The sequence below is a fragment of the Zootoca vivipara genome, chromosome Z1 (assembly GCF_965207765.1).
Source record: "Zootoca vivipara chromosome Z1, rZooViv2.hap1.1, whole genome shotgun sequence".
NCBI lineage: Eukaryota > Metazoa > Chordata > Lepidosauria > Squamata > Lacertidae > Zootoca > Zootoca vivipara.
Window position 1 is genome coordinate 64960685 of NC_142583.1, and position 13625 is coordinate 64974309.

Here is a 13625-nt window from a genome sequence, read left to right on the forward strand (position 1 = left end):
AACCCTACTTCTGAGTATCATTTGTCCACCAGAACCAATTCAAAAACTCAAATTCTGCTCTCCAGGACTGAGGTGAGGTGTAAATGATTGTTCATACCATTTCTGTTCATGTCAACAGAACTGCAGGAATGCAGATGCCAGAACAATCCGCTTACTGTACTTTCCTAGTGATGAGTTGCCTTCCATGCAAGTTAAATTGTATGAAAGCGAGCTGAATGTTTCACTAAACCCTTAGCTTGTGTCTGAGCAAGGCAGGGCAACTAGTAATCTGCATACAGGCCTCTGGAATATCCCGCCCCTTCCACCCCTTTTATTTGAAATTATATTTATCTATAGAAGGCTTTTTATATTGACTACAAAATGTGGGTGGTGATTTTGGGTAAAGAGGTTACAACTGGGGAGAAGAGACTTAACGCTCTCTTCCCGTGCTGTATTCACCACCACCAAAACACCCCCTTTTGTTGGCATCTGACTCGAGAGACAATGAGTGTGCCCTCAGGGGTGAAGTCAAATCACTGTGTTAGCAGCACCAAAGTGACTTCCCCATTGCAGAAGCCAGGACAGTGTGCAGGGAGGTCCTCAGCTGATGTGGTCCAAAGGAAAGCAGAGCCATGTGTTTGGCTCCAGCTTGGCTGCAGCAGTTGCCAAAAGGAGGCGTACAAGGCGCCATCCAACTGCTTTAGGGACTCCACTCTGGATTTGTTTGCTCCTTATTCTTTTCTCCTGCAAGGCAGCAGAGCTTTCAGGTCAGTTTTCCTTCTCTTAGATGAGCTACATTCCCAGGTTTACAAGCCCCATATGCACCTCACTTCCTTCTACAGCACATGCAGAAAACACCTTGACCATTGGACCCATGACTGGTCTCATCCACTCAATCTACTGGCAGATGTCTCTCAGATGCAGGGAAAATGCCTAACTCACTGAGGGTTTGAGACCCATCGGCTACCCTTACCTGATTTAGCAAGCCAGTCAAAGCCATTCCCCGGGGTGTGACGCTGTTGCATGCTGACAGCTTCTAGGAGCCACAGGTGAGAGCCGAGTGCAGGGTGGACAGACTACCCCAGAAGAAGCATGATGTGTCCCCTCTATTCTAACACCCCAAAACACTCCTCAACACATCATGTTCAGAAATGGAAAGCTCTGCAATGCAATTTAAAGTACAGCAATTACTGTACAAGATTAAAATAAGAAGAAAAACCACCTAGCCTATTTTCCTCTAGAGAGAAACACATACAAATATAGTAGTAAACCTAAAAATGTGTGTCGTAATAAATACAGTCAGTAGCTGCATTGGATTTGAAATTGTTTTCATATATGTAACTTTTTAGTTTTTTATGTTTTATTTTGATTTTCTATTGAATAAAACAAAGTATATAGGATTGCAGACAACTAGAATAATTTTTTTCCCTGGGTCATTTTTATAATAGTAATAATACTTACTTAATACTTAATAATAGTTAATCATCCTTACTCATTGTGTGTTTTAATAGTTCTTATGTATGCAATTGTTTTATATATGTTTTTCTTTCATTGTGAAATCACTTTGAAGCCATTCATAAGGATGCCATTCATAAGTGAAATTAATAAATAAGCAATGCATGTTCCTTTTTTGTCTCCAGCTTTCAGCCACTGTACACACTGCCCCAACATGCAGAGACCAGCCCATTCGTGGCCAATAATAATAATAATAATAATAATAATGTTGGGCCGGGTTTGGATTTCATCATGCAAGAAAAATCCCTGCCCACGTGTATTTATTTCTTTTGTGTGTATATGTGCAGGATTCCTTACATGCCCTTCACCATCAGGTCCCAGGGCAGGTTACAACAATAACACCTGCAATTATGAAAACAACAAAAACCCATGACGCATAAAACCATTCCAAACGGAACAGAACAATATAAATTCAGCCAAAGAGGCGGATCCACCAAAAACTAAGTATCTTAAACTGTCAAAGGCCGGGGTAAATAGGTGCTTCTTCAGCATGTGGTAAAAATTATACAATGAAGGTCCATAAGAAGCTGCTTTTACTGAGCCAGACACACTATCTAGCTTAGCACTGTCTACCCTGAGTGGCAGCTACTTTCCAGGGTTTCAGGCAGAAAGTCTCTCCCATCCCTTCCAGGAGATGCCAGGGATTGAACATGAGACTGCATGCAAAGCTGATGCCCTGCCACTGAGCTACTATGGCCCTTTACGAAACACACCTTTGTGGGGAGGGAATTGTACTGTTCCAGGAGGGAAGCCCTCACCCAGGCTGCCATTCCTCATACTTTAAAAGGGATGAAACCATCAAGAGGGATGGATGGGGATAAATTTGATTCAGTTTGCATTTAAAGGCAAACTTACCCACACACATTTCTCAAAACAAAATTTATTCTTTGGAATTCACACTTCTCAAAAATTTGCAGTGCAATTTGCCAACTAAGTAATGTGTAGAAAAATGCATATACAGTGGTACCTCGGTTTTCGAATGTAATCCGTTCTGGAAGATTGATTGAGTTCTGAAATGTTCAATACAGAATCCTCAATATGGTACACTCAGTACAGAAGCCGCGTGGCATGTGTAACTTCCAAGGCATGTTCGAAAACCGAAGCATTTCTTTCCGGGTTTACGCCATTCGAAATCCGAAATGTTCATCAACGGAGACATTCGAAAAACGAGATACCACTATATCAGCATAAAGTATGCATAAAAATGCATTTTTCTTGGGGGGAAATTAATGCCATGGGTGCCTTTGAGAGGAAGGATAAGATATTAATATTAATAATAATTTTATTATTTATACTCACCCATCTGGCTGGGTTTCCCCAGCCACTCTGGGCAGCTTACAGCATATCTAAAATGTTATTATTATTGGAAAATTGTTGTGCAGAACACATATATTAGGAAAGTATTGCACTAAAATTTGCTGATTTTTCATAATGACTTAAAAAAAAAGCAAGCGGCTGTGTAAAACTGAATTAAAGAATGGGAAAATGAAAAACTGGGAGAAACTACAATGGATAGATTCATTCCTCCCTAATCTTAACACCTGGTGAATGGCCTGACCTGGGGCCCTGATGGGACTCTCTGAGTTTCTCTGTCCAGTTTTGTTCCGGGATCAGCACACAAAAGATGAGCAGGGCAAGGCCTTAGCATGACAACGCAAGAACAAGGCCCACATGCCTTTCTGTTGCAGCTGCTTGCTTTGAAGGATTGCTGGCAGCGCCTTCCAGGTTGTCCTTTGGGTTGTGTGGGTGGGCCTTTGGAAGCGCAGTCTGGCCAAGAGACAAATTGGTTTTGTGTGTATTCTTGCTAACATGGAGCATCCATTTAGCTGTTCTCTCCCTGGCAGATAATGAGCCATTAAGGATCTGAACCACCGAGCGGATCAAGAGAGAATTCAGAAAGACAGTTGGACAAAAGGCAGTTCAGCGTTAATTTACCTTGTTTGTTTTGTGTGTGTAATAAAAATATAACCTTGAGCTCTCCATATTTACCTGCAGAGAGCCCATGGGATGATAAAAGTGTGCATTCTCATCGCATCTAGTCCAGCAAAGGCATCTACTATTTCAGTCCTCAAAAATTACTGAATTAATATTTGGAGAGCGTAGTTACCGCATCTCTCAGCCAACAATGTGTCAGACACATAGCCGTCATCTCTTATCACAATGTGAGTCAACTTATTGCCTGGGGGTTTGTTTAAATGCTGGTAGTAGACAGGGCTGAAGACAGCAGTCAGTGGAGCCAGAGCCAAAAGTGGGTAGTGAACACGTCTGTTCTATGTGGCCCCCTTTCTACCCCACTTTCCTCCCTCCTTGCCGCCTGCATGAAAAGAAGCTGCTCAGCTTGTTCACCTCGATGTAAATAAATCATTTGCAACGGACTCCAATGTGTGTAGGAGAGGAATTCACTGCCCAGCCTTTCTGCATAAACCATCCCAAAAACTCCAACATGACTAGATCCAGCCAGCTCGGTTTCCTTTGGGCACCTGGGGCCTCTCTGGGCTTAATATAGTGACAAGTACTTTTTTGGCACTTACCAAAAAAAAAAATCTCTGCAAGCCACATACTTCTCATTCTTAGTCTCATGTAGAAATGAATGTAAACAAGCTGCTGTAGAAGAAATCTGGAAGAAAGAATGACAGGCTGAGCAGTTTGGAAGAGCGGTTTCACCAGTAATGATTAACAGCCTTACCCAGTAACATCCTCCAAGGTGCAGGGGTCAGGAGTGGGAAATCACTGAATCATTGTGACTCCAGGTTTTGTTTTGCCAACAAAGATACACCTGGTTTCGTAGTGGCTTCAGTCTCAGCTAGCTTCAGTGACTCAGTAGTGTAGTGGGGAATTCTGCAGTTCAGACACTCTTCCAAACAAGCTGTGCCCCCAAAGCAACATCCAACAAGTATGATTATTTTTTTTGCTTATGTAGGCACTGCGGCTTCAATACCACACCAGCAATTTTTTCTTGCCCTCCCTCCTGGTTTGCCTGTCTTCCAGCCTGATAAAGAGTTCTGGTGGACTCCATAGCTTACCATTTTGTCACGTCCTACTTGGTCATAATAAAAGAACTTTGGGATTTTTTTTGGGGGGGGAGCGACAGTTTAACCCTTAGTCAGGCCTACTCATGTCCCCAACCTTTTCTTGGCTGCTTTCTTCATGGGTCACCAACATAGCACCCATGGGTGTGAAGGTGCCCTATGTATCCTTCCCCTGGCTCCACTATTTCAACTTCCTCTTTCAGCTCGTGACTAAGAGTGAAGCTTTCCCCTCACTACTTTTTGTGGCTCTATGTGCTTTCCAAGGTTTAGACGAATTCTGTTGGATCCGACATTGACCCAGATCCCTTGGAAAAGCGAAGTGTGTGTTTGAATGTGCTTTCTTTCTCTCTTTCTGTCTCTTGGCGTATGGGTGCTGATCTGGGGGGGGGCAGAAGTGACCAGTGTGAGGGCACCCACAGCACTTGCTCAAAAATCCACATGTGCCCACAGGCCGAAAAAAAGTTGTCGAACCCTGACTTAGCTTGTTTGGTGAGAAAATGTTATTTCTCCCTGTCTCATAACACTCAAACTCATGGACATCCAATAAAACCGATTGTTGGAAGAAAGGCGCAGGTAACATAAAAGCACTTCTTTAATTAGCACGTATTTAAACTATGGGACTCGTTCCTATAAGAGGCAGTGATGGCCACCATCTTAGATGGCTTTAGAGGAGGATCAGACAGATTAATAGATGAGATGGCTACTAGCCAAGATCAATCAGTAAGTCAATCATTTTATTTGTAGGTCACCTTTCCAAAATTAAAACCATGCTCAAGGTGGCTTACAACATACAGAAAATCACATATGGCTGTACTCCAGCTGTGGAGGCAGTCAAGCTTCCAAACACCAGTTGCTTACAGCAGTGTTTCCCAACCTTGTGCCTCCAGATGTTTTGGGACTACAACTCCCATCATCCCTAGCTAGCAAGACCAGTGGTCAGGAATGATGGGAATTGTAGTCCAAAAACAGCTAGAGGCACAAGGTTGGGAAACACTGGCTTACATGTTGTTTCTTCTTCTTCTTCTTCTTCTTCTTCTTCTTCTTCTTCTTCTTCTTCTTCTTCTTCTTCTTCTTCTTCTTCTTCTTCTTCTTCTTCTTCTTCTTCTTCCTTCTATCACTTGTAGCCGAGTAAGATTGTCTTCCATAAGCACAGTTTTAACAATGAGTCCGTAAGTGACTGTGGAGGCCAATTCTGGATCCACACATCCTTCCACAGTGGGGATACATATTTCCAGCTAGGAGTTGATCACGGTGAGGGTTTGCCAGACATGCCTTCCTCTTAGCAAGTTTCTCCCTTTCGTCCTGAGTTCGAGCGTCTTCCAAGCCCATGACACCTTTGCTAAAGGCTGTTCTCCAATTGGAGCACTCGCAGGCCAGTGTTTCCAAATTGTTGGTGTTTATACTACATTTTTTGAGATTTGCCTTGAGAGAGTCTTTGAACCTCTTTGGTTGACCACCAGCATTACGCTTTCCATTTTTAAGTTTAGAATAGAGTAGTTGCTTTGGAAAACGACAATCAGGCATCCACACAACATGACCAGTCCAACAAAGCTGATGTTGAAGAATCATTGCTTCGACACTGGTGATCTTTGCTTCTTCTTAGTATTAAAAATGGGATTGTGTAGAACTGTCCCTATAAGATCATGGGCACAAATCATCAGAAATGCACCGTAAAAAGACGTATTGAGGCCTTGAAGGCTTTGCTGTGGCCTGGTGCAAAGCTGCCAAATGATGGTGATTGGCTTATCCCATGGTAATGGCCCCCACAAGGAGTGCTTTAAAGAGATCTCCACATAGCAGTTCTGACCAGTGTACCAGTGTGTGCTTTTACCACATTAAAATAAGTTCTGAGGTCCATACACCATGTGGATCAGCAGCACCTTTTGTCATGAATTGTACAGTCCCGGAACATGCATGTAATTGTAGGAATCTTAACTACAGCCTGTAGGGAAACTGGGCATGAATCTGCCTGTCTTCAAGGGTGAGACTAAACCGCTTTTGACGCACCCAGTACTTGGCTTCTGCTTGCAGTCTCTGCAGTGCGGCACAAGCAACTAAATGGAGACAAACGGTGATTAGAAATAATTAAATGTGTCGGTTTGGCCAATTCTGATGACTTTGTTAAAATAATTTCCCTTTCGTCTAACCAAGAGAAATCTGTTACATTCCAAGCTGCAGGATTTGCCCAGAAACTGAGAACCAAACTGAGTCTGGTAAATGCTATAACTATGGAAGTGTATGCATGCATGTACCGTACCAAAGCAAGCCTTTAAACACATGCTTTCCCAGGCACCCTGTTTGTTTCATTGCTTGCTTGCATAGTTTAACCTTGGGTGCCGTTTTATCCCAGTCCCGAGTTTATCTGCTTGCATGGGTGAACAGGTTTTGTAATAATCAAATAGATCTAACAATACACATTTGACCTTAAGACCAAATCTCAGGAGGGTTGGAACCCTGTTGTGCTTTTAAGATGTGAATATTTGTACATGTCACTAGTCTGGCTTGGTCAATATACAGTGGTACCTAGGTTCTCAAATGTCTTGGTTCTCAAACACCAAAAACCCGGAAGCAAATGTTCTGGATTTTGAACGTTTTTCAGAAGTCAAACATCCGATGTGGCTGTTGGCTGTTGTTTCTGCGTCACTTGCACCAATCAGAAGCTGCACCTTGGTTTTTGAACATTTTGGAAGTCAAACAGACTTCCGGAACGGATTAAGTTTGGCGCTTTTGTTTTTGCTATTTAATTGTTTTTGAGGCTTTTTCGGTTAATCTGTTTTTGTGACTGTGTGGAACCCAGTTCAGTTACTGATTGATTGTGTGACTGCAGAATGGATAAAAGCCCCCATCCAAACAATGACTATCATCAGTGCAGGTAAGAAAAAAAAAGAATATTAATTTTTATCACCTACAATACTGTCTTATTTATTTTATAGTACAGTACACTGATTATTGCTTTCATTTTATGGATCAATCAATGGCCTTGTTAGTAAAATTCATGTTAAATTGCTGTTTTAGGGGTTGTTTTTTAAAAGTCTGGAACGGATTAATCCACTTTGCATTACTTTCTATGGGAAAGCGTGCCTTGGTTTTGGAATGCTTTGGTTTTGGAATGGACTTCCGGAACAGATTAAGTTTGAATCAAGGTACCACTGTACACCCAAGAAGCCAATTGTGACACACCAGCCATGAATGGTTGTCACCAGAGGTTTGATCACTTGTTTTTGCTTGGTGGCGAAACACAAGTTGTGCAAGCCAATACACCAGAGATTTGGAGCCTTTGGCCCTCTGGAAGTTACTAGACTGCAGCTCCCATCACCACTGACCACCAACAATGCTGACTGAAACTGATGGGAGTTAGGAGTTCAACATCTGTAGGGTACCATTTTGGCTACACCTGTGATGCACCAAATTGGCTCCACTGCCTCATTTACAATGGGTCTCATGCTTCCAAGGACTTGACTGTTACCAACAATTATTCGAAAGAAGGGAACTACTCAGGGCCTGTCTACAAAAAGAGCAGCCACATTAAAAGTCTCAGCATGGTGTGTGAGAAGCTGTGACTAGCCGGCCATCTGAATGATTTGTGAGCCACTATGGTGAAGCAGACACACCGTTGACTTTGGCCAGGGAGACGCGGGTTCCAATAGCCACTTTATCCTCGCAGCTTGGCAAGACCTTCCACTCTCTTGCACTCTAACCTGTCTCACAAGGTGGCTGTGCACTCTTCAGAAATGTGAGGGGCAAGTTGCTTCTCTGCCATCAAAAGCAGAACTGGGAGTTCTGTATTCACTGGAGATGGAATGTGCTTTGACTGCAGTCACACATCTCCTGTCTTAGTTATACTTGGAAAAAATGTGAGCATTTCTAGCCGTGTTTTGGTTGCCTCTGGCTCCTCTTCGTGTCCATTACCAAGGCTGGTCAGGAAAGTGTGAGTCATGCTTCAGTTTTCATCCATAATGGTTTCCTAATGCTAATGGGATGAAATACGAACTCAGTGCAGACTTCAGCAGTCGCTTCCACGCCTGTTTGGTTTGCATTCAAAGGAAAGAATGCTGGGCAGTTCTGAGCAACTGTTCCCGAGGCACTTGATTCAGTGAGAGACCCTTATGCAAAGCCTTTTGTGAAATTAAGCAAGCAATGACAAACCTAGACAGCATCTTAAAAAGCAGAGATATCACCTTGCCGACAAAGGTCCGTATAGTTAAAGCCATGGTTTTCCCAGTAGTGATGTATAGAAGTGAGAAGAAGGCCGATCGCCGAAGAATTGATGCTTTTGAATTCTGGTGCTGGAGGAGACTCTTGAGAGTCCCATGGACTGCAAGAACATCAAACCTATCCATTCTGAAGGAAATCAGCCCTAAGTGCTCACTGGAAAGACAGATCCTGAAGCTGAGGCTCCAATACTAAGGCCACCTCATGAGAAGAGAAGACTCCCTGGGAAAGACCCTGATGATGGGAAAGATTGAGGGCACAAGGAGAAGGGGACGACAGAGGACAAGATGGTTGGACAGTGTTCTCGAAGCTACCAACATGAGTTTGACCAAATTGCGGGAGCCAGTGGAAGACAGGAGTGCCTGGCGTGCTCTGGTTCATGGGGTCACAAAGTGTTGGACATTATTAAATGACTAAACAACAAATAATTAGCAGGCAGGCCTCTAATATCACAGGGAGAGTCTCTGAGAACAAATGGCTCTGGAAACAAACACAATCAACCTAAGCAAGTGTGTTTACCATTGTTTGTTTGCTTAGATCAGGGGTCCCCAGACTTACCGCGCAGTGGGCTGGTGCCCGCCGCGCCGACCGCACGGCGGGCCGGAGGGCAGGGGAGTGCGCGCGCAGTGGGCCGGAGGGCGGGGGAGTGCGCGCCCGTGTGCATGCGCACACGCACGGGAAAAATCGCCGAAAATCGCTTGTGCGCATGCGTATGGGCCTCCCCCGACCCGGAAGTGCATCGGAAATGACCTCTTCTGGGTCGGGAGAGGCCCATACGCATGCGCACAAAGGATTTTCGGTGATTTTTTGCCGATTTCTAAGAACGTCGCCGCGCTGCGCGCTGTAAGAGCGGGCGGCGGCAGCGGGCGGCGGGGGTCGTCGCGGGCCGGATTGGGAGGCCGATTGGGCCGCATCTGGCCCGGGGGCCGTAGTTTGGGGCCCCTGGCTTAGATGTTCAATGAAGCTGGTTTATAATGATTCAGACCACTGGCTCATCTGGCTCAGCAGTGGTTTTGACTCCCCAGAATTTCAGGCGGGGGACCCTTCCACTAGAGATGCTTGGGATTGAACCCAAGGCCTTTTGCATGCAAGGCAGATGCTCTAGTACTCAGCTACATATGTTCCCAACGTTACCTTATTCATACCGTGCAGTGCTCCTTCCTGTGTTGCTTGGGTGATGTCAAAAGCCCTTGCCCACGAGCGGCAGTGGAGAATCTGTGAGCATACAAAAAGACCACACATTCAGTAAGTTAAAAATAGTTTACTTACAAACTCTTCAAAGGTCAGGTTCATATGCTTTTCCATGCATCAATCAGAAAACACAGGCAGTACAACTTGTCTTAGTTATAGTGGTGAAAGCTCCTAAATTATAGGTAGAGAAATGCAAGAAAGGCTTGTTAGAACAATAGGCTTGATTACCTTCCAAGGTGAGGGGGAGTGGCCTAGCTAAACATGGCAGGACAGCTTACTCTATGGCATTAACCCCTTCATGCACTGGCATGTTGGTTCTATGAGGCTGGTTATCCCACAGAAATGTGGAGAACTCAATTCAATAGTGGAAAAACCCGAGTGAAGCCGAAAACGACAGATTTACCCATTCCTAGGACAGAATTAACCTTTCAACTGGCCCATCAAAAAATACCATGAACACATTCAATACATCCAGGGTTGCTCCCCACACATAACACCAGCTTATCAGCTTTGATTCTCTGGCATTTTCTTTCTTCCTCTCTCTGCCAACAGCGGCTGCCTCGCTGGGCATGCATCATGTACTCAGCTCTCTCTGAGCTGGGAGCACGAAGGGGGGCGGGGAAAGGATGGAAGGGAACATGTCTCAGCACACAGCTGCTACCTACTTGATCCTTCCGCTTAGGCTTGAATGAGCAAACAAGTCCCTTCTCAACAGCACGCACAAAGGGATTTGAGTGGAACAGATTAAAAAGCAGGGCTCTCATAATTTGAGATCATGTTATTCAGTCAAATGGATGCAAGCAGCAAATCAGGCCATGTTTATCTGTTAGGTATGTAACATGCCAACAGGAACACACAAAAATTCTGCTTGTCCATTCAACCTCGCCAAGGAACCTTTTCATTCATTCAATAAATAAATATACCAAACCTTTATTAGATAAGACCAACCAACGTGCCACAAAATAGCGAGCAAGCTTTTGAGATTAATTCACATGCGGTGATAAGAACAAAAGTTACATGGTTGCTTTCATACCCAGTTTGGAACCTCTATTATGTAATAACCATTATTTATCATTTCTGTGGCATTCAGCAATGCATAGAAGCAATGATCCTATTTATCCTAACCTGTTTAGCCTGTGATTAAAATTCACGCGTTTCTGGTTGCTGCTTTTATAATGTATATGATCTCTTTATGATGTGTAGCATTTCCTATTGTGTTAGAGGTGACATTAATTCAGCAATACATTATATATAATGTAAATGTATATAACATTGTTATCTCAAATGATTGCTATTGTCATTTGAAATCATTAGAAGTATTGATAGCCATCTAATATATAAATCTGTAAGATATACTTGTATAATATAACTTAGATCTGGGTAAATTCTGTTCCTGGCACTGCATCTTGAAGAATAACAAAGAGGGGTGTCCCCAAACCAAGCATTTTCTGCTGTTGCCCCTGTACAGTATTATGAAATGTCCTTCCCTCTGCCATGCATAAAGTAGCAACCCTCAGTTGCTTTTGATGGCTCTGTAAAGACACAATGAGCACAGCTCATTGTAGAAGTAAACACAATCAAATCAGATCAGACTGCATTATTTAGCTCTGTCGCTAATTCATAATAATAACAATAACAATAACAATAATAATTTTATTATTTATATGTTGCTCAACTGACAGGGTTGCCCCAGTAAAAGCTGGGAGCTTTTTCTCTGACTAAAGGGCAGGCTGGAAATGCAGCAAACAGCTTGGCAGCGGAGCATCTTGCTTTGCACACCAGAGGCCTCCAGCTCATCTCCAAGCAGGCACAGGAAGGATCTTGCATCAGGAACTCCGAGAGCTGCAGCAGCTCAAGACCCCAAGGGGGAAAGACAGTCACAGCTGAGCCGTAAAGCCTCTGCTTTGCAGGCAGAAGGTCCCAGCTTCCTTCCTCAAGAGCATCTCCAAGCTAGACCTGGAAATGTCGCTCATCTAAAACCCTAGAGAGCCCCCAGCCCCTACCCTACTAGGTAGAGTGATTAGTTGGCATCCGTCTGTCTCGGGAGACACCTTTGGGGGTGAAGTCAAACTGCACCTGCTGTGGCTGTAGAGACTGATAAGGGAGAGACATGTTTTGTTGCAGCCGGGGCAGACGAAGGCGTCCGGTTATGCTGCTGCAGATGCACCATGCAGTTTCTTCTCTGTGGTCCTCCTAGCGGTCACTTCTCTTGCTCACTGCTGTTGATACAAGGCCTGTATGTCTTCTGCAATGAATTCCCATCAGGTAGGGTTAATGCTGCCACCCTTCATGTCATGTCTGCAGACTTTTCTGATGGGGCGTACCTTCAGGTTGGGCCTGCCAAGGGCCCAGGCCCAGGAAGGGGCAAAAATCACATCTGTCCACTTTGGCTTGTAGTGGCTAGAAGCCTGCCTGCTCCCTGGCTGCTCCTCTGGATGAGGTGCGCTGGCTCCTCTGGGCACCTTGGTGGAGGATTCCCGGCTCTGGTGTGGACCATCACAGCAGCCCTACGGCCGATACAAATACATCTCCTTGCCAAGAGCGCCAGGGAGCCTAGGCACACCTCTGCACCTTGGAAACCCAAGGAAGCCTCCTTTGCAATCACAGAGCTGGTTTCACGCCCGTGGTGGGATCCTGCCCTTTTCCATTCTGTGGACATGACCACGCCGGTGTAGAGCCAGGAACGCAAAGATGCTGGAAACGTGGGCTAGGGACTACTAGGGAGAGCACATCTTTGCTGGAGATTCGCACTACACAAGGCAGCTTCTCCTCTGCTTTCTGAGTCGGCGGCGGCGGTAGCAGTTCCGCCTCCTCTTTCCCGGGTCTCGGCGCGCGCTTCGGCGGCCCAAGATCCCTGCGCAAAGCCCGCCCGCCTCCTCCTCCTCTCCTTTACGCACGACTTTTGCGCGCAGGAGGCGGAGCAGCGAGGCCGGGGGAGGAGGCTCAGCTGCCCGCTGCCGGCTCTTCTTTCCCTCCCCTGCTCCCCCCGGGAAGCGGCTCGCTCTCTGCTTCACTCTCTCTCTTTTCTTGTTTTGCCCCCCCTTTAATTATTATTTTCCACCCCCCTTTCCCTTCCCTCTTTCCCCCCCTCTTCCCCTTTTCCTTTCGCCTCCCCTTCCTAAGCAAGCAAGGCGCTTTTCTCTGCCCTGGGGGCAGCAGCAGCGCCAACCACAACAAAAGGGGCAGTTTCTCTCTCTCTCTCTTCCTCACCTCCCCCTTCTCTCTCTCTTCCTTTTTTTGGCTTTCCCTCCAAAGCGCAACGGAGAACCCCAAGCGAAGCACCCGCCACCATGGAGGCATGAACACCGGAGGCAGCTGCAGCCCCGCCGCCGCCTCTTCTTCCCCATCAACCATGGACCGAGCAGGAAACTAACGAAGAGCAACTAAGCAAACCATCTCTCTTTCACGGCTGGAGCTGCCACTATGGGGTTTTAATGGACCGGATGCTGGCCAATTGCAACAGGGGATTTCTGCGGCTTTGCAGGGGAGGTGAGCCATAATAATAATAATAATAATAAATAATTGACCGTTGCAGATCAGGATGCAAGCCTCTTTGTTGATATCCGTGATAGAGTCTGAAATCCGGTTGTATGCATTTCTATATCTTTGCATTGACCTGTGTTTGCACCCTTGGTCTGCACAAACCTCCATGCACAAACCATTTGTGCGGAGTAGGCCAGAGCAGGACTTGAGCAACTT

At 45.3% G+C, this 13625-nt stretch overlaps 2 protein-coding genes across 5 annotated transcripts in view; one reads left to right on the forward strand and one right to left on the reverse strand.

Annotated features, from left to right (window-relative positions):
- Nucleotides 1-4030: 4030 nt before the first annotated feature.
- Nucleotides 4031-13625, reverse strand: part of SEPTIN11 (septin 11) — a 162475-nt gene continuing 152880 nt past the window's right edge. The window contains exons 11-12 of one of the 3 annotated variants that reach the window (XM_088660639.1): nt 9870-9950; nt 4031-4111 (exon numbers count right to left, since the gene is read on the reverse strand). In XM_088660639.1, coding sequence (XP_088516765.1) covers nt 9875-9950 — 76 coding nt within the window. In that variant the 3' untranslated portion in view covers nt 4031-4111; nt 9870-9874. Of the gene's footprint in view, nt 4112-6441; nt 6578-9869; nt 9951-13625 lie in introns of those variants that run through there. The other 2 variants (XM_088660637.1, XM_088660636.1) reach the window with 2 other exon arrangements.
- Nucleotides 12911-13625, forward strand: part of CCNI (cyclin I) — a 52120-nt gene continuing 51405 nt past the window's right edge. For both annotated transcript variants that reach the window (XM_035112148.3, XM_088660648.1), the window contains exon 1: nt 12911-13415. The gene's annotated coding sequence lies outside the window, so the exon portion shown is untranslated. The remainder of the gene's footprint in view (nt 13416-13625) is intronic.